This window comes from Trachinotus anak, unplaced genomic scaffold (genome assembly GCF_046630095.1).
Source record: "Trachinotus anak isolate AG129_WGS33_773 ecotype Australia unplaced genomic scaffold, CSIRO_AGI_Tana_v1 ptg000004l, whole genome shotgun sequence".
Taxonomy (NCBI): domain Eukaryota; kingdom Metazoa; phylum Chordata; class Actinopteri; order Carangiformes; family Carangidae; genus Trachinotus; species Trachinotus anak.
Genome location: NW_027273855.1, coordinates 15,925,897 through 15,947,449, shown reverse-complemented (window position 1 = coordinate 15,947,449; position 21,553 = coordinate 15,925,897). Strand labels below are relative to the sequence as shown.

Sequence of the window (21,553 nt, the reverse complement as noted above, 5' to 3'; positions counted from 1 at the left end):
GAACTGTAAGGCGACGGATTCCTGCAGCATGTTTTCAGATAATGTACCATAAAATAATAATTACCGTAATGACCGTAATGCTCGCAGGCCTTCAGGTGATGAGAGCAGCCTGTATAAGCACACGATATGGACCTGCTCGTCTTGATTTTACTTGAGTGGTAACTCGATCCCCTGCCAGTGAAAATCCTAACTTTGCTCTGGTATGGATAGGGTAATAGCCTCGGGTGCTTTATAAGTTTATTTTAGGTAATAGAGACGCTTGTTTTGTTACAGCCTGTTCCGCCCCTCTCTCTCTCTCTCTCTCTCTCTCTCTCTCTCTCTCTCCACAATTTTACCTAACACTCAAATTCCTCGCTTCTTCAAAGTTGGTGACTGGCAGAAGAAAAAAAGAGGGATCGGAGGAAAACGTGAGGCGCATGCGCCATCTGAAGGTTTTGCGCTGCGCATCCATGGTGCAGTGTGCTAGTCCGTGAGAGGAGGCGACTGAAGCAGGTGAGTGAGAGAGAAAGAGAGAGAGAGAGAGAGAGAAGGAGAGAGAGGGAGGGATAGTCGGCGATACTTTTCTGCACTTCGACACACACGGACACACACACACGGTTGTGGGAAGAAGACAGACTTGGAGCCTCAGCAGAAGCCGCTGTTGTTCACACGCTGTGCTCCTCTCCTCCCCCCGGCACCGTGCGCTCTCGCCAAGCCGCACTGTTTGGAGATAGTCGGCGCGGAAAGTTTTTTGGAGCATACTGTCTGGAGCCGATTCATTGTTGCATCTGTTTTTTTTTTTTTTTTTTTTTGTTGTTTTTTTGTTTTTTTTCCCACCCCCCATTTTTCTTCTTTTTTTTTTTTTTTTTTTTTTTTTTTTTTTTTTGCGAGCCGGACAACTTTACTGTTTTGCATGTGAAGACATTTAACCGGAGCTGAGGAATTGTCAAAGTGTTTTGTTTTGGTTTTTATTTTGTTGTTGTTGCACAGAATGGAAGGTAAATTGACCAGTCGTCTGTGGCGAGGATCACCGTGGGGATCTTTCCACAGGTAAAACGCGCTATGACCTGAGTGCGTGTGAGCGGCTGGATTTAATGTTCTTGACCACGTTTTGCGTGTTTTTTTGGCTTGACACGGTGTTAGCTACAACCTGGAGCAGTCTTCACTCGGACAGGGACTGTAAAAGTAGGCCGCTTTCAATTAGAAGAGAATCGACAAAGTACATGCGACGTTTCCGCCAGCTGCACTTTGGGTTGCCGTAGATGCTTCTATTCGTTAATAGCTGCCGCAAAGTCACACACTGACTCGTTAAAGGAACTGATCCGTTTCCTCACACTGTCTTTGGACATTTTTAAATATCTCGCTGCCTCCTTCCAGCCCTCTAAGCTGCTTGGCGCACGGAGCGCATTCACTGATTCTTGGGCGTCCGTGTTCACCAAAACACCAAACCTGACGAACTCTGAGCTTTAGCACTACACTTATACTCTTCACCCCAACGAGGCACTTTCCAAGAGATCCGGATAAAGCGACGAGACCTGTCTTCACCACAGAGCGGAAAAGGAAATCTTAAATCCACCTGGCCTGCACTGGGATTATTGGTTTGATATCGTCTGCAGAAAGTGGATTAGTCTACGACTTCTAACGGGCTGTGCTCCCTGGTGAGTAGCCTATAGGTCTCCTGGTTCTCTCAGCTTTCCATGCAGCCCCACTTTAACTTTTAACACTGGAAAAATGTCTGCTTGGTGTGGGCCCTTCTTTTTGGACTCATTCTAGATCTTGGATTTGGATAAAAGTCCTTGACAGATGTGATGTGTGAAACATGCCCCCCCCCCCCCCCTTTACCCCCTCCCACTGCATTCACTGTGTGACCCATATATCAGTGCCCTGCAAGGCAAAGAGAGCAAAAATAAACCATTTCATATAATGTGTAAAACATAAAATAAATAAATAAATAAATAAAATAGTCTGCTTTTCTTCTCTATTGTTAACGGAACCTATTGAAAGTCAGGCGATGTCCTTTGTGCTGCCTCTCCTCAAATCCTTGTACCTGGCTCCCTCTCCTGGTTTTTTTTAAACATCATTACAGGCAGGAAAAGGCACTCATCAGTTTGCTTTATTAAATACCGATAATATTTCTTATCAGTAAATAACGGTGCCACGCAGCTTGGGAAAGCTGTATTTTTTTAATGTAATGCTCAGTGAATGAATTGTTGGTCTATTTCTGTTTCTTTTTTTTTGTTTTTTTTTTGCCCATCACCCACACACCCATACCCCCCCCCCCCCCCCCCCCCCCCCAGAACTTCAAATTCATTGTCAGCATATACATTATCCAAAGGCTCAGAGATGCAGGCCACACTCTAAATATTATCGCTTTAAAATATCCCAGCCGTTCAGTAAAACTTTCCATAATTTAACACTCTCAGCACCCCGATGCTTTCCCCTTAACATTTTCACAATAATTTGTTGCTAAAATGATACTGTTATATTTTATTGTAATAATACGTTGGATAGTTTGGCCAAAGGTTCAAGCCAGAGAAAATAAAAAATAGCCTAGCCCCAAATCTGACTAAAGGGGGGAATAATTCCAGACACTTTTCTCATTTTGTAGACCCGGCTGGCTGATTATTTCCCTCAGCTCTTAAAAGTTTAATCTTAATCGATTAAGTTCTTTGAAAATAGCCTCTTAAGTGATTCCCGATGCCTGACGTTTTATCATTTTGACGACGGCTTTTCTAATTGTTCCCTTCCTGCAATTTGTTCAATTTGATGCCACTTTCACCGACAGAAATCCGCAGGTCAGTCATCAGTCATCCGGTTCAGTCCTATGAATACTTCACTCGGGTCAAATCGTTTCCAGGGGTCACGGAGCGCAGGATTTACGCAGCTCTCACTGGAGATGCCAAATGCAGGAGTGCGTTTATACGTTTACGAAAATGGTGATGATGATGATGATCTGTGCGGTGTTGACGAGCTGCAGCCACTGAGTAAAATAGTATCAAAAGGTACGAGTTCATAAATAGTAGGCTCCTCTCCCCTTTGTTCGAAGACGAATCGTGCTGTTCTCCACCCCGATTGGCTGAGACCCAGTCGTGAAGCGTTAGGCAACTGCGCGCACCTGTGGCATCGCGACAGTCAGAATATAAATGTGCATCATCGAACCTGTGTGTCGCTGGGCACTTCCGCTTTTGAGTCGGTGTCCAATTTAGCGTAAAAAAAAAAAAAAAAAAAAAAATTATTGTAGATCTTGATTATCCATGAATTAAAAATAACGACTCCCAATTAACTGCTTTAAAATCAGTGTAAAACCGCCGCCCTCTGTGGATTATTGCTTCACTTTATGTGGATGAACTGCAAAGAACATAACATAACCTCACCAACTGTTACTGAGGCAGCACACAAACTCAAAGCACATGCTTTGTGTGTGTGTGTGTGTGTGTGTGTGTGTGTCTGCGCTGTGTGAGTGATGGTGAACTTGGCCTTGCCTTTAATGAGTATTAGGCAGGCCCAGGTCTCCACGACTCAACCCTGGAAAATAACGCAGCATGACAAATTAGAGCTGCTCTCAGACCCAAAATTCACACACGGCCCAACTGGAAGGCTGGCACGTCGGCTGAACTCGCAAATTTAGGGGTAATTATTTTAACTTATTTTCTGCCTGCACAGCAGCCAAACTGTATCACCAGAGCCACGCAGTTGTCTGCACAGAATTGACTTTTTTTTTTTTTTTTTTTTTTTTTCCCCTTTGAATTCCTCGTAGTTTTCGTTAGGGCGAAAGGCTGCACAGCAGAACCAGAGCATGTACCATCCTCCGCTGACGTGGCTCCTTACAGACCGATCCACCTTCAATTAATTATATTTAAATTAATTTGAATATGATTATGCACAGGCATGACAATTATTTGTAAAATGGCATATTTAATAGCCAGTCACGCTATAGGCTAGTTCCCGTAAAGAAAACTATTTAAAAAAAATAAATAAATCAAAAATAAATCAAAAAAATCAAACAGGTCTTCTGTTCAATTTCCGCGTTAATAAAGAAATATTTATAGAAATATTTTATATTAACTATAATGAAAACAAATTTTACGAATTTGTCTAACAATTTTATTTCCCAAACATTTCTCTTATTTACAGAAAGAAATTAACAAAATAAAATCTTGCCACCAAGAGTCGGTTGAAAATGAAACAATATGATATATAAACAAAATGTTAGGTTTATTTTAAGTCCTCATATTTGAGGTGTAATTGTTTTTGTTGAAGTGAACGACATTTCCATTAAAATGTAATCATAATTTTGGTTTGAAATTCAGATTTGGTTTTGCTTATTTCAACAGTAAACATGCAGCCTGAAATGTATTTAAAATGAGGTGCGCCTCTCTCTATCTGACTAGGCCTCTCTGTCTTGACTTCGTGCATGTGTGTGTCTCGCTGTCTCTCTGAGTAAAGTGAACAGTCAGGAATATGTGTAGTTGGGGTTCCCTGGTCATTGTGTCTTCCCCGGCTGTACGCCTTTCAGTCTCTTGTGATTCACACTCAGACCTGCTGCCAAATGACTGCTCTGCAAGCACTGATAGCCTCAGGGCACTCATCACACACACGCACACACAACCACAGTGCTGTTTGCATGTGAAAGAGAGGGTTAGATATACAGGCATGTAGCTGAAAGAATTTCTCCTGCATTCCCATGATTCATTTTAACATCACATTTATCTGCCTCTGTCTTTTTCTGTGTTCTGCACAATATACTGTGTGTGAGAGACAAACATCCAGACTGACTGACTGACTGACTGACGTGCCTCCTGTCCTCTGTCTGTCCTCCCTCAGATCAGCGGCAGTATGAACCTGGGGCTGGGCTGTGTGTGTCGGCCTGTTTGCTGGCCCTTTGGCAGCGTGTTGGACTCCAGACACTGTGTCTTTGCCCTCACACTCCTCATACTCCTCATGCAGGTGGTAGTGGAGGCCAACTCGTGGTGGTATGCATTAATTTTCTCTCCATATGTACAATATTTTCTGTGTGTGTGTCTTAATTTGTGCACAGTGTCTTTTTGTGTGTGTTTACCTGTCACATGGCGAGTGGAGATTGTCAGCTTTCAAAATGCATTTCCTTCTCTTTTCACTCGTACGCGAGTCACATTTGTAAATGGAGCAGCAGTGCGTAAAAAGCTCTGAAAAAGATTTAGATTGATATTGATTTTGAAAAAAAAAAAAATGTTACTAGTGTTTATCTTTTACTTAGTTTCAGAGTGAATTTCAGGCTTGTGTGTGTGCGTGTTTGATAAGTAATCCTCCTCAGCTTCAGTTGCACCACATATGAAGTAATACAACATGCTGACTGTGGCACATTAGCTTTTCAGGAAGACCTTTTACTCCCTTATTTTCTTTCTTCACATATTGCCAAACCAAAATTATGAATATTATAGAAAACATAGAATGCTGTGGTTTATGAGTCGGCGTCCAAATATGTGCAAACACGAACACTGCGTGTGACTGGACATATGTGTTTGTGTGCGCGTATGTGTACACTCACGTCCTGCTGCCTTTAGGAGAACAGTCTATATTTGAACATGCTGCACTTAAACACACACAGCACTTCTAATATGGGGGGGGGGGGTACTGTTTACCAGTCACCATAGAAACTCTTCACATCCTGTGGCTGTATCTGCACTTTTATCTAGTTGTGCACTTGTGCATAATTGTGTATCCCCACTTGAGTGCTTGTAGAAGAACATGAAGCATTTACAGTAAACCCACACTTCCTGTGTAAGATTTTTATTTACTTCAAATGAGCAGATCAAAGCAAGCAGTGACATCATGTGGTGATGGACCAATTAAATGAAAATAACAATTTAAACAATTAATTTGAAGAGGATTTATACAGATAAACATATTTTAATGGGCTCTGCTCAGTAGGCGGCTGCGTTAAAGTTCAAATAATGAGTAGGATCACGGACCCAGCTGAGGACTCGCACTTTACCACAGAGCTTTTGGAAAGCCAAGTTTGGAGCACAAACTGTGTGTCTTTCCGTTTCCTCTTCAAGAGGACACACAGGTGTGAATGATTTAGAGTGTCAGAGCAGAGGGTGTGTGCGAGACCAAGTCAGACCCAACAGTGTGTATGTTGATTTTTTTTTTTTTTTTTTTTTTTCTGTCTTCTGTGTGCTTATGTTTGTATGTATGTATATATGTTGTGTGTGTTTTCAGTCTGAGTTCCCTCGCTGCTGAGTTTCCCCAGTCGATCAGGTTACACTGGGGGCTAATTGTCTCTCTCTTGGGGCTCTGGGATGGGCTGCTCTAATTGTCCTGTGGCCTGGAACCAGATGCTCATACTAGTGTTTCTCTCTCTGTGTGTTTAAACTGTGTTTGTCCCTCTCTCTTTTCCGTTCAATTCATTTTTATTTCCCTTTCATCTCAAACAGAACAGAATGCGGCGGTAGATGAAATGATTTGATTTCACCACAAAAGGGTCTACAGCATTCATAGCTAAGAGCTCAGTGCCTTGGGTTGGTTTGAGGAAACATGAATTATGACAAACAATTCAGCAAAAAGTCAAAATTTATTGTTTCTTTTCAGTAGGTATAGCGACTGCTAAGTCAGCTAAATCTTACCCTCCAAGACAGTGGTTTCCAACCTAAAGCTGGGACAAGGACCACACCGTGGGGTTACAAGATCAATCTGAAGGGTTTCCGAGCTCTTCAGAAAAATCACATTTCTTCCACGCAAAGCCCTGTTTATGTTTTATGACTCTTCTTACGTTTTTGTTGTTTTGTAAAATACTGAAGAGTTTTGGCTCCTGTGTGACAATTTTTATGTTAAGACAAAAAACATTTTTGTGATCAGAAAACTCTGCACCTTTTATGTGATTACATGTTTTTCTTATTTAAAGTGAACACAAATTATTCATTTTATTGAACACAAAAGTGACTACTTGTCATGTTGATGTAAAAACATAGTACAGTCCATATTTTGTGCACAAAGTACGTGTTGTTAATTGGGCTTGAACCACTTAGGGCTGTATCAGCATTATAAACTTAAGTGAAATTAAGTCAAAAATCAAAAATTGTTGACTTAACATAAAAATTTTTTGTCAAGCTCACAAGGGATGAGTGTTTGTGTCAAGTGAACATAAAGTTTTTATTCCATTTTGACAGTCTTGAACATTTGTGTAGACTTAACAATAAACTTTTATGTCATGAGAGGATTGGGGGTTTACACTGTAAGGTCTCCACTAAAAATGATTCAAATTAAACAATCTTAGAAGGAGGATATTACAGCTCACAGCACAAAGGTCTGCAATAGTCAACCTGGGCGAGGGTTTGTGAATAGGTATTCCTGGACTGAAAGGGTCATACGTTTATAAAAAAAAAAAAAAAAAAAAAAAAAAAAAAAAGATAAGGTTGTGTACCAGTTCTTTAAGGGGTGAGAATAGCTTTTTCGTTTTCTTCATGCATTTTTTTATTTTAGCCTTGTTTTTGTTTTTTCTACTTCAAATTTTCCTAATTTCTCTTCCTGGTTTATGTTTCCATTTACTTTATACTTTTGGCCCCCAATTGCACATTTTTAGTGTAGTGTCAGTAAAAACTAAGAGTGTGCAGGGTCTCACTCCATTCAGTAATTAACTGCCCCTCGTTTCAATGATTAACACAACTTCAGCAGTGAAATCAAGTGAAATCAGCTGTTGATTGTGAATTTGGCCTGCAAACTTGCATGCATTTGTCACAATGGCACACGAGTCAAAACAACTGCATTATGTGCCCCACTCATCCAGGTCTCTGGCCATGAACCCTTTACTGATCCCGGAGGCCTACATCATCGGTGCCCAGCCTCTGTGCAGCCAGCTGGTGGGGCTGTCGCAGGGCCAGAAGAAGCTGTGCCAGCTCTACCAGGACCACATGCAGTACATCGGCGAAGGTGCCAAGACAGGCATTAGAGAGTGCCAGTACCAGTTCAGACATCGGCGCTGGAACTGCAGCACAGTGGACAACTCTTCTGTTTTTGGACGGGTCATGCAAATAGGTAAATAAGCAAAAGATAATGGCATATAGTCTTAGAAACATATGGATAAACACACATGAGATTAACAAACACCAACATAAGCACACGTTTGCGGTGCATATTCACCCATGTTATTGAGTATCCGTACATTCTGTGTCTTGCCTTTCTTCATTCCTCTGCTCTCTGACTCACTGACCCTCTTTTTCTGTGTGTTTGTGAAAGTGTGTGTATGAAATGTATGGGGCTGCTGATTCTCAGCAGCTGTGTGGAGGGAATAGTTGGTGGGTGAGGTTGCTGGATAAATCACATGTGGCTTTGGCCTGCTAAACCAGCTCCCGACATGGAGCAGAAGGGAGGCAGAGAATCAGCTTTTCCCCTGATGAATGGGAGACAACCTAACAAACACACACACTCGGGCGCACACTCTGTGGAGCTGGACTGAAGCTGCCCTGTATTTACAAGTAATAGGAGTGCAGTGAGTGTATGCATCAATATATCACCTTGTCAGAGATTGCACTGTATGTATGTGTGTGTGTGTGTGTGTGTGTGTGTGTGTGTGTGTGTGTGCGTGCATGCATGTGCATTCAGTGCTCAGATCTGTTATAGAAAATTCAAGAGCTTTACGGTCCACTCTTGAAAGCGATTCCCACTCCTGGATGCTATCATTTAACATGGTTTGTTTTAGTTTTCTTTGGATGTTTGCCTTCACCTCAGGGGCTAATGTAAAGGTGGCTTACCATTTATTGATCATAACTCTCCAGCTGAATTACAGTGAATCTATACAATGTCACAGTTGGGAACACGGCAGCGGGTTTGACTATATCGTGGAAAAAAATTAACGGATCCTATTTTGTAGTTTTGATAACAGGCCACACTTGTAGAGCTCACAGTCTGGGATTATTTCAAATTCCTTTTTAACGCGGGCAGAAAGTTATGCATTTTCCTTATGTTGCTACTCTTTAAAGGGTCACTTCACCCAAATTCCTAAAATAAGGAATTCCCACTCATCCATTCTGCACGTACAAAGTTTTGCTTTCACATTTGTCTAGATTATGAGATATTCATGCCGAAGACTTCTGCTTCCAAACCAAAGCAATTAATGGAATAAATGGTGAATGGAATTTCATTTGTGGTGCTCACGGCTTTAAAAATAACATTTAATACACTCAGCAGCAGCTTGTCTTTCCAGAAATAATGTTCCCATTGCTCTGGATAATCCACCAAACATGTTGTCAACAGTTTTTATGGTGACAATTTTTCATTTTTTTGGTAGAAAGTAATCATTACACCGAGGTCTGTGGATGTAACCAGTAACCCCTTTTTTTGGAAAGAGAGGTTGTTGGTAAATGTAATGTTGTGAGCACCAAAAACAAGATTTCATTCACTTGCTTTATACTGGGCTTGTTGGAGAAACGTCAGAGATGGATATCTCAAAACCTTTGCATATTAAGTTGAAACTCTCTGCAATGATAGTTACCACTCGTGGTAAGCGCTAATGTTTTTTGTTTCTTTTTTAAGTTAGGTGAACCAACCGTTTAACGTGCTGTCGTTGTGAGTGTACCCGACATGACAGAGTTGACCTGCATGTGAATGGGTCTGTGTTTTTACACTGTTCCTGGGGATTCTGCCTGTCTGTCTCTGGCGCTGCTGACTCCCTCCCCACAGATCAGTCTTCATAGAAACCTCATCAGCAGCCGTTCTCCAATTCCTCTCCTGCCTCCCTCTCCCTCCCCATCATTGCTTCTATCTCAAACCACTCTTGGCCAAGTAAACATGTCCTCCCCTTTTGCTGTATGTCTGTCTATCTGAACACCCGTCTTACTGTCTGTCTGCTGGCTTAGGACACTGCTGGTGATTTAGAGCTGAGCTCCAGGGGGTGCTGGCGTGGTTGGGTTCAGACCCTCTCCCCTGCCTGGCTTGGCTAGCTGCAGGGTGGGGTACAGGAGAAGGGAGGCTGCAGTGTGGGAGACAACAGTTCGTCTGTCTACAGGTCCACTATTAGGCCAATATCCTCAGGCTGGTTTAAAAGTTGTACTAGACTAATAAATAACCCCCCGACCCCCTTTTCTCTCTAATCGCCTCCTGCCAGAGTTTCCCACCTGGACTTCTTTCAGACTTTCCAATAGGTTCCTTTATTCATCTTTTCTCTTCCCCCTCATTGTCTTTTTCAGCCTTTTGTGATATTAAGTACATGCATGTGTCTCCTTTTCCATTTTACTTACCTTTTTCCCCCCTTCAATGTCTTTTTCTTAACTTATCTCTTCAGTCGTCTTTTCTTTCTCCTCCCTCATCTCCCATTCTCTGTCCATCTGTTATTGTCATTACAGCACGCTCTCTAAAGGTTTAGCTCAGGAGGTATACGAGCTGTGCATTTTTATTTTGTAGCAACCCCTGTCTTCAGTGTTAACACAAAGCCTCGTAGTTATGTCGGCTGTTTCTCCTTTTCTTTCTTCTTTAGTTGCTTATCTCCTCATCTTGGTTTTCTCTTGTAGACTGTGGCTTTGTACAGTGGTAATAATGGATAGAGCATTTGGTGGCAGAAAAATCCGTTTATGTGTATTTTTGTTTATGCGTTATTTTTTTTTTTCATATAGGTTTCTTTATAATTTCCCAACCTCTTGTCTCTATGGAGGAAATGTTGAGGGTAGAAACAGTGGGAGTTAATGAGCAGTGGCCCCAGAAACGCTCAGTCCTGACAGATAAAGTAAAAGAGTAGTTGTCACTTTCAATTAGGGTGAAATGAAGGCTGCTTGTTAAGAAGGACCTCGGTCACTGGAGGGCGCTGTCTTCTCTCTGGCTGAAGCCCAATAACAGCAAACCAGATTCCACTGTTCAAAATGTTGGTGATGAGGAGCCTGCAGCACTTGGCTGAAGTGCTCTGTAATCTTAAGTGTATGGTGAATGCTGTCATATGACATCACATCTCATAACACTGTGCAGATTTTTAAAGCAAAATGACAGTGAGACACAGTCAGTGTAAAAGAACCACACATGGATAAGATACAAAAAAATTGAAGTATTGGATGGATTTGCCAAATGATAAAATTGTATTTTTATATTTCTCATTTAGTCTGTCAAATGTGACATGATGTTCCTGTCCCGCGTGTCCGCAGGCAGTCGAGAGACGGCATTCACTTATGCCATCAGCGCGGCAGGGGTGGTGAACGCGGTGAGCCGGGCCTGCAGAGAGGGGGAGCTCTCCAGCTGTGGGTGCAGCCGTGCGGCTCGCCCCAAAGATCTGCCGCGAGACTGGCTGTGGGGCGGCTGCGGAGACAACCTCAACTACGGCTACAGGTTCTCCAAGGAGTTTGTGGATGCACGCGAGAGGGAGAAGAGCTACCCCAAAACTTCGAATGAGAATGCACGGCTGCTGATGAATCTCCACAACAACGAGGCTGGACGGAGGGTAAGAGACTGGGCTCGCGTGTACAAACACACTCACAAAGGGATCATTATGTGTCATCAGATAAGAAGCGAGCAGAAAGATATACACCGCAGGCCCTAGAATGAGACCAACCAGTGATTGAAAGAGCGAGGAGAGTTTGGAAGTGAGACAACACAGGTCAATCAGATAGGTCTCCGCTGATCATCTGTGTAACAGCTCTGTCTGCTCTCCCCTCCTGAGGCTTTGATCTGTGGGGAGATGGAGTCATTGGAAGCAGCTCTGGGATTTCTTTTCCTTTCCAAACATCTTGAAACCACCTCAAAGGAAACGTAATACCAAATATCTGTTGCCAGGCTGTTTTCTTTCAAGTAGGACAAATGAGTGGACAACATTTCATTCAGTGCACCATTGGAGACATGGACAGGATCATTCAGTCCTCTATGGCAAAGTGATGCTGTATGAGATCATGAGCAGCACATTGTGCAAATATTTATGCAGACAGGACAAATTAGAAATATGAAGCATGCATCACTTGAACGTGTAATTTTTCTTTAGTTTGTCACATCTGTTTAATCCAAGTATTTCTTTTCCCTTTTCTTTTCCCCCTCCTCTCCACTCTCAGACTGTGTCAGACCTCGCCCACGTGTCCTGCAAGTGCCACGGGGTATCAGGCTCCTGCAGCCTGAAGACCTGCTGGCTGCAGCTGGCCGACTTCCGCAAGGTGGGTGACGCACTGAAGGAGAAGTACGACAGCGCCGCTGCCATGAAGCTCAACCAGCGTGGAAAGCTGGTGCAGATGCAGCCCAAGTTCAACCCTCCCACGAGCCATGACCTGGTGTACATCGAGTCCAGTCCAGACTACTGCCTGAAGAACCAAAGCACGGGCTCCCTGGGCACAGTGGGGCGCCTTTGCAACAAGACCTCAGAAGGCATGGATGGGTGTGAGCTGATGTGCTGCGGCCGCGGTTACGACCAGTACAAGGCCCAGATAGTGGAGCGCTGCCACTGCAAGTTCCACTGGTGCTGCTACGTCAAGTGCAAGCGCTGCACTAAAATCGTAGACCAATTCGTCTGCAAGTGAGAAGAGGAGTGCTGCCTGTGTGTGTTTGCTTGCAGACGATGGGCATACATCTGTGTGTATTCATGAGCAGAGGAGCAAAGGAGTTGAACACAGTGAGAGAATGGAAGAAAGAAACTATATAAATTATATTTATAGAGTTAAACAGTTATGCCATTGCAAAAAGACTGACTCTTTTTTTCAAAAAAAAAAAAAAAATCTTATGTCTTCAGAAACTGAGAGTATCGTGAAATATTTATTTTGAGATTGTTATGTTTTATTTTGGCCCAGTCATCACCAGCCAATTTTAACCCCTTCAAGTGCCTAATAATGGCTGGAAATCCTCCCCGACTACAACTGCACCATTTTTTTTTTTTTTTTAAATTTCAAAAAAACATCCCTTTCCTTGTCAGATGGGTCACACTGATTGCGAAATTGGACTGTGCTTCCCATTTGTCTAACAAGAGTAGAGCTTGATATTTGTGGCATAGTTGACGAAGAGGTCCTGATGTGTTTTTTGAGACTGACTGTGTTGAGAGGAGAACGCTTGTGTGCACAAGTGTATGGATGTGTTTTCATGGGCCCAGTCCCAAAACCACCCTTCACATCCTTACCAAAAGTCTGCTTGTCCCCTCTCATCACATGTAGAGTCAGGAGCACTGTTGGTTCGTTCGAGTCCTTGGAGTACAGTGGCGACAATAAGGGGGCTGTTTTGGGGATTGGGCCATTTATTAAGCTGTCCCAGAAGCCTTAGTGTTCCCCAGGTGCTGCAGCAAGCCCTCCACCATTATGCACTTTGATACAGAGGCTTAAACCCGTCTGTACGTGTCTGTTCAGCTGTGTTTTTTTTTTTTTGTTTTTTTTACTACAGTGCATCAGCAAATATATCAATATTATAGCCTACATTCTTTTCCATATTAATTCAGATTATCCATTTAACATTATTCTACAATACTTAACATGGTTTGAATATATATGGGCAATGTTGTGGTTACAGTGGTGAAATATTCCATGCTCTGTGTATATAGTATGTCTATCCAACCAATCAGTAAACTGTATTTATTTTCTTTAACCAGATCCTCCTTTAAGCTTAAAACGGAAAAGCATCTCCATCAGAGATCAGTATTTAATCGGACATTCCCAAGGTTTTTGGAGTCACTTTTTAACACTTCCTCCTCACTAATGCGGCTCTTCACTGATTTTTCTTTTGTAAAGGGAAAAGCACCTTATTGTTTCGGAAAAAACACATTCTTCTTTTTTCCTCACCCATGTTCAGCTTTACTGTTACACACACATATATATCACAGATGTTCAGATTTTATCATTGCCACAAATTTTCCAAAACCACTCAGTTAACTGCTCACTATCCCTGTGATGATTCTCAATAGACAAACTCTTTCTACCAATCCAGCTATGTATATTTATAAGCTTCTCCATGAATTTGAGGTTTTGTTAAACTTAATGTGTTATAGCTGATATTTTGTTACTTTTTACAAATTGGCTCAATGCTCTACTTTGTTTCAATAAATATCAAATGTAAAACCAGCAGAGAAGTAGTTACTCACAGTATTTGTTTGTCTGTGCCTTTGACATTGACGTTTTTTTTTTTGTTTTTGTTTTTTTTTTCCTAACATGAACCTCTTTCCTTTCTACACACACATCACTAAATAAGTTTGTCTTCTTGAAAAGTGTGTCTGCCTCAGTAGAGATTTGACTACTGATTCTATAAAATAAGATACAACTTTTCCTTTTCTTTTAATCCAAACAGCACTTCAGCATTTTTATGAACCAGTTACATTCCTTCATTCAATCTCCTCACCCATGGGCAGATTTAGTAGCAGACAGTCAGACCCACGCTGGATGACAGCTGTTTTAGGCGTGGAGTGAACAAAGACGAGGAGAGTTTGCTTGAGAGCTTTGGAAGATGGTCTGGAGATTGGGTGTCTCTCAGGGGAATGGTTGAGGTTGTATTATAAGCGCCCCTCAACAATCCAATGACAGTGGATCAGTTAATGGAATGATTAATCATATTGTGTCAGGAGAATAGGAAGAGGGGGATTTTCAATGTGGGGGGAATGGGGCTGTCTGAAAGACGACTGGGCCTTGTCAGAGACTGCCGCAGCTCAAGAGGAGATGCAGAGAACAGGAGAGAAGATTGGGTAATGAGAAACGGGGGATTACATGAGGGCTGGATGAGAGGGGAGTAATAAGGAGAGGGGTTGCGAGAGGAGAGGCCCGAGGGAGAGGAGCGCTTTAAGGAAAGTAGAGCTGAAGGACTGCCATTACAGTGTAAACGCTCCTGACACTGACTAATATTTACACTGGTAAAATGATACTGACTTTAGGAGCACATCCCATATGTGACCCTGCCAATTGGCCCCATATGCGTGTCTGCGTACTTGCATATGCACCCACTTGCACAAAATGTGTTACATCATGACAAGTGTTTACATTTCTGATTGGTGTCATGCAGGCCAATAAGCAAAAGCAGGAGATACAAAGTTAGCGAGAAGGCAGAGAAACTGAAAGAGAGTAAAATGTAAAAAAAAAAAAAAAAAAAAAAAAAGACTCAAAGGAGACCAAGGCCAGTGAGAGGTTTTACATAGTTGAACCTTCTGTCAACAGCAAGGTTTATAAGGATATGAAATCACCCTTCAGCTTAGTATTTTTTATGTACATGAAGGTCAGAAACTACTTGCACATGCTGGTCGAGGATGTCTGAGTGAGTGACTGCCTTCATACCAGCAGGAGTCTTCTAGCCGTAGCATAAACAGAAATCCAGGTGCACAGCAGGCTGATACAGCAGGCGGGCGAAACCTGAAACCCACAGGTGCACAGGTATGACTTACCTGACACACTCATTTAGAGAAGGAGGCACGGATACTTCTAAATGTTCAAACAAAAAAATACTTGGACTCTGCTCCCACCAAGGGTTTGATAGATAATGCGGGCGGCTGCATAAATATTTATACGCCTGTTCTGCAGAGAACAACAGCGTCTTTTTGTGGCTGTGGTCACAGGGTGATAAGGTCGTGATTTAGGTTTGCACACACAATTAACTGTTCACCGCAAGAGCACTTTGTAGCCTCAAAAGTACACGCACACTTAGGGAAGGAGGTGCTCAGCAGATATTTTTGAGCCAGTGTAAAACTTGGCATCTCTTTGTCATCTGCTCTTCACAGTTTATCTAAGAAAACAACAGCCTGTCTAAATGTAGCCTTCTTCCATCTATCTCACATTGCAGTCATATTTTCTTCCTCATTTAATCTACTTTTCTCACGGAAAATAAACACAGGCAAATGTTGAAATATGCAAGCATGTGTGTGTGTGTGTTAAATGCTTGTTTGCTTCTGTGTGCGTGCATGTGTGTTTTTGTATTCGTGCAAAGGTGATAATTATGACGATAGAGGGAACAGGCTGGATAAAAACTGAGGTTCACACAGCTTACTGAGCGGTTTCACTCTATTCTTCTTCCACTGCATTAAAATTCCTCAGAGGTTCTTCAGGACGATTACGTGACAAGTTGTGTTTTCCTAAAACAAAGCAGCTGGTTGATATAAGAAAACCTCCCTCTGCTGAAGCCAGATCTGCTGACCGCAACTTTGTAGATTCATAAATATTTTGTTGATTCTGTTCCTGTAGTGGAAAAAGGCTGAAGTAATGTTCTACTGTAACTGCAACACACCAGGCTACACATATTGATGTAATACATTTAGACCACATTTTATCATCTGTGAAACAAAACCTCAGCTTGAACTCTGGCCTGGGCTATTTTTTTTAACCATGCCACATGATGCCCCTAAGAATTTTGGGGTATTTAGAAACAGTCTTAATCCTCATATCGCTACATCAAACCATGGCTCTGCCTTGAGCACCATAAACAAGTCAAAGCAGAAAACCTACAATTGGACAAAGACACCCTCTGTATTGATCAGTGCTGGCTAGCTTTGTCCCCTAAAGCCTCACAAAACAGAATACATGAGCTGTCAGTAAAACAGCTCTGGCAAGGCTCATCTCTCCAGGCCAAAGTGGAGCTTGTTCCATTCCCCGGCTCTTACTGTAAAACTCTCATAAAGCGAGAACCGGGCCAAAATAAGAGCGCTCCGCAGAGCTGCATTTAGAGCTATTTGGGATTGTGGTTGTGTGTTTTAGAGAAAAAGGGCAGGACACCGCACCGTGACGTCGCAAACAGTCTGGACTGGATCAGAGGGATGGGTCGGTACCACAGAGTTACAGGGCCCCCCCCCTCCTCTCTCTCTCGCTGCCAGTTCTATCCCAGTGTCCGCCCCCCACCCAGAAACCACTCACACCACAAGTTGTTTCAATGGGGCACAACTCTGGCTGAAAATAGAAAGGTTAAACATAGAGGTCACGATTTCTCAATGTGCATGACTGAGGCTTTTGTGTATATATGCATCAGTGTCTGATGTGTGTGTGTGTGTGTGTGTGCGAGAGAAAGAGAGTGGGCGAGAGAGAGACAGAGAAGAATGATGACTGAGAGGAATCAATACAAGTTCAATTCCTGTTCTTATCCTAATTACCTTTACTCCAGTGGTTTATTTTGATTTTTATGTTGATCTGGTTACCATGATTACTCAATTATGAATTAGCCCCATGTCCTATAATCATGATTATTAGAGCTTTTAGTACTAAATACAGTTGCAAAACAGAAGAATTGAGGATATCCCAGGAGACAATTGCAAATGGAAAGGTAAACATAGCAGAGTAACTGTTGGTGTATGTGTCTGTATGTGTGTGTGTGTGTGTGTGTGTGTGTGTGTGTGTGCAGCACTTCAGTAGAATAGTGCACTGCAGCTCATCTTGCTTTATTGCTCACAGATGTGGAAACATATTCACCTTCATATGACAGCAAAGGATTACGATCTGTTATTCTGTCCTAAATGTCACACAAAATGACCATTTTACCAAATGAAGTTTCTCTTCATAGAAGCACTTTAATAGATTTTACAGAACTCTCATGAAAAAGGTAAACACTCAACCTGGAGTATTCCACTCTGACATTTGATCTGCTGTTCTTCGAGACTCTGATGCTCCCGTATTTCTGTCTCTCACACAACTCCATTTTTAAGTCGGAGTAAGCCACATACACTCTCACTGTCAGAGCATCTTTATGTTATGGTTTCCTTTCCGAGTGCATGCAGTGTATTACATAATCAGACATGTTTACAAGCCCAGAACAGACTTACTTGTTTGTGGTTTGCCATGGGATCTTCTCTATCTTTCCTCTTCTCTAGTGTGTGTGTGTGTGTGTGTGTGTGCGCAGCTCTGCCCCACAGGGAGCTGAATGCCAGGTCAGCGCCAGTAGCTGAGTGATTCTGTCAGCCTGTTAAGCCTTCGTGGATTACACTAAAGTGGGCCCCTGGGGTTGCTCCGACATCAGCGCAGCTCTGCCCAGTTATGGTTAAAATATCATACGGCAGCCATTGAGCTTCCTTTTCCATCCTTGTTCTCAGTTTTTACTTTACAACTACATCTATCATAACTACACTCTATCTAGAGGAGATGGTTGAACTGACTCTAAGAAGCTGTGCTGTACAACGCCACAAAAAGCAAGTCAAAAGAGATAATATCAATAAAACAAACTCCTCATATATGCAGGAACACAGCAATTGAACAATTCAGGGAAGCTACGAGGAACCTGTTGGGGTGTTCACATTGCAGAATATATCCCTTACTCTATCCTTTCCTCAAGTTTTACCTTGCATGAACCTGGGTCTTTGCAGAAGCAGAATTTATTTTTCTGTATAGAAAACTATCAGGATCAGCTGCCTTTATAACAACAACATGGACAAGAGAAAAAGCTGTTTCGACAACTTTTGCGAGATTCATGTCATACATTACAATCAGCTGCACAGAACACACTCTCATCGCAGTGAGGAGTGAAAATGTACACAATCACAGAGGGGAAACAGCAGAGGAAGCAGCAGACGGACAGTGACTGATGCACTCTAAGATGAAGTCATTTGCTTTAATGTTCATATTAATGAAGCGTATCAGTGAAGTGTTGTGCAGGTTTAAATTCAGGTTTGAGAGGGATCCTGGTGAGTCACTGGCCACCGGTGGCAATCAATCAACTCGGAGCTAGTTCTCACATAGACACCCTCTCCCCCGCAAAAAGAAAAATCTGAGGTGAAAAGGTTCTAAAATATTTCATAGAGAATAGAGTAACAATAATAAAAAGAAAAATGAATCTTTCCACCTGCCATGAACATGAAATCGGCTATGCTAAACAGAGAGTAAAATATGGATTTTTCTTCTTTACAACATAAAGAAATGGAACCATAAATGACAGGTGTGCAGTCTGGGACAAAATCTGGTTCTCTGAGAGCCAAGTATGAAGTCCTGAGTGAAGATGAGCCACTGTCAAATAAATCAGAGAAACAGACAAACTTACTAATTTGCTGTGTGGAAAACAAATATAGTAAATGGACCGTAGTATAACTGCAAGTGAGTACGGAGGCCCCGTCATGCAATTGCGAAACAGAGAACTGTGCCACTGCCAGCCTCAATGTCAAGGAACAGCAATGCAAAAAATCCCCCACATAGGTCACACAGGATGCGCTTGGACTGAGAACTAAAGATGAATCGTGAAACACGCACACACACACACACTCATCATAACTTTTACCATCACAGGAAAAATGTAATAGACCACAAAAAAACATATTTTTCCAATAGCTTTGGCCATTTCTTTCCTGATGACTGACACCCAGGCTAGTTAGCGCCCTCATTAAAAAGCACTTAATGAAATAAGGTGTTTAAACAGGGGCTTTTACACTGAGGTCTTTGTGGTTAATGAATCAACGCGGTGCAGACGGAAAAATGGAATAGCTGGATATGCAGGTAATGTCCTGCTAGATCCAATAAACCTAACACCTTTTTAAAGGTGAATATCCCTCTGTAAGGCCCTGTGTCTGCTTGTGGAACATTCACACTTCCTGTTGGATTTGACTTTTCTTAGAGGGGGGCTTGGAAAGGCCGCCTTACTCCCACATATTGTATGTCGTGTTTATTTGTCTGATTTGGCAAGGACTGAAGCTTTTCTAAAATACTGCAGTTACATTTTAGTAGTCATTCTTTACTGTTGTTTTAGGACCACAACCACAGATAAATACTGGAACTGAGATTTGGAATTTTTCATCCGCGATTCCTTTTTCAGGTTCTCTACAGAAGAAGTGAGATTATGAGAGAGGGACACTGAGCAATGAGCTAGCTTGTCTCGCCTTGCGGACGTCAAGAGAAGGATGAATACTGTTTCTCATCATTACTTATTGATTGTGTTTAACAAGCTGACAGAGGAGCCGCTCAGAAACATTCCTTGTGATGCAAAAAAACACTGAAAGAGAAAAAAACAAAAACAGAAGATAAAGAAAAAATGAGATAGTGAGGAACCAAAATCAAAACAAAACAGAAAGGCAGCCAGAGATATGATGTGCTGTGACGCTGCAGTCCAGCATTTTGGTAAAATCATTTCCTCCTCTAACAATATCAGGGTCAGACAACGGTTAACAAAACTATGGTTTAGATTAGATCGAAATACCACAAGATTTTCCTCCATAACTCATATCACATTACAAATATCCAGCAACCGTCAATCAGCACAAGCATAGTTATCAATTTCTGTTGTTTTTGAAATGTGAACATTGTTTTTACTTGACCAAAATCTTTTGCAATGAGTATTGCACAATGCATTGTTAGATTTGTGTTCTGGTGATGTGCAGGAGAGTGTTAATGTGAGGTTTTTGCACACGGGTGCCTGCGGGTATTTATGTGTTACGAGAAAGAGAGCGCGTGAGAGAGTGGGGCTAACCTGTTTATGCAGATGAGAGTTGGCACACTACTTTAAAACACGACATAATTCAATAGTTCATTGCTTTTGCCCGCTTTCCTCCAATGTAATCAATCTCTCAGGCCTCCAATGCCATAAAACGCTGTATTTCAGATTTCAACATGATGAAAATCTGACAAATTATAGCTCAGCATGTGGAGCAATAAAAAAAATGTGTATTTATTGCAATGTTAATTAGGTAGAGTCCTATAAAGCCTCCAAATCAAACAATTAAGCCCACTTAATCATATTAGAACACAAAATATTTCAAGCGTTAATTTAATTTTATAACAAGGAGCATATGCAATGGAAACGTCAATAAAAAAAGACTAAAACCTTTCCCTGAGCCATGTTTTGGAGACGTTTACCGTGTTTGTATGCGCATATACTTGATGCTTATGGTAGCTCACTGACCCACTCAGTGTGTTGTGTAACTCCTGTGTTGAGGGGCCACCCTTCTTCAGCCATTTGGTTATCCAGCTCACATCAAAGCTGATGGAAGGCTGGCTCGAGGCCCAGCACCATGACAGACTGGCGGGGAGCCCGGAACTCGAGCCCCTGGATTGAGGCCTACAGGCCTGGGGCTGGAGGTTGACAGGGCCCAGCTATGAGGGCCTGATGAATGGGTTCTGGCACTGGGCTGGTGATGTGTGTGAGTCTGTCTGTGTGTGTGTGTGTGTGTGTGTGTGTGTGTGTGTATGTGTGTGTATGTGTGTGAGTGCAAGCACATGGAGCAGCTTTCAGGCCTCCTTAAGCTTGATCCGAGTTACAGAGGGAACCCAGGGAAAGGTTATGATTGGCCACAGTGTCAGGCAGAATGAGAGGAGCAGTTTTCGGTCTTCTTACACCCAGAAATTTGCTTCCCGGGGGGGGGGGGGGGGGGATATATGCACACGTCCACCAAAAAACCATCACACCACACACACACACACACACACAAACACGTACCACACAACAGCACACATCATTACATGTTAAGTTCTCCCAAGCTTTCATGCTTGAGACATGGAAAAAATTATTCATTACTGACATAGAAAATAATAATGTGCTTTCATATCCAGAGAGCTCATATACTTTGAGTTGAATTCATATAGTCTGACTTGAGTTCAGAGCTTAGAATGGCTAGTTATCTCGTTTACAGGAAATACATAACTCATATTCACTTGAAATCACTCTGGGTTTTCCACTCTAGCTCGAGTGCCAAAATGGAAGCTGATTTCACAGCAAACAAGATGAAACAGCAACTGTAAATGGCATAGAAATCATGTTTGACCTTTCAATTCTAAATGTA

General features: G+C 42.2%; 1 protein-coding gene across 3 annotated transcripts; it reads left to right on the top strand.

Annotated features, from left to right (window-relative positions):
- The first annotated feature begins 353 nt into the window (after positions 1-353).
- Positions 354-13,958, top strand: wnt5a (wingless-type MMTV integration site family, member 5a). Of its 3 annotated transcripts, none has more exons than XM_071476389.1 (5): positions 354-492; positions 4,804-4,952; positions 7,745-7,992; positions 11,085-11,377; positions 11,979-13,958. In XM_071476389.1, the coding sequence occupies exons 2-5, from the start codon at positions 4,816-4,818 to the stop codon at positions 12,435-12,437; spliced, it is 1,137 nt and encodes a 378-aa protein (XP_071332490.1). In that variant the 5' UTR covers positions 354-492; positions 4,804-4,815; the 3' UTR covers positions 12,438-13,958. The 3 variants fall into 3 exon arrangements, with proteins under 3 accessions (XP_071332490.1, XP_071332488.1, XP_071332491.1); XM_071476387.1 differs by having other exon boundaries at positions 465-1,637; XM_071476390.1 differs by lacking the exon at positions 354-492 and adding an exon at positions 3,289-3,609.
- The last annotated feature ends 7,595 nt before the right edge of the window (positions 13,959-21,553 follow it).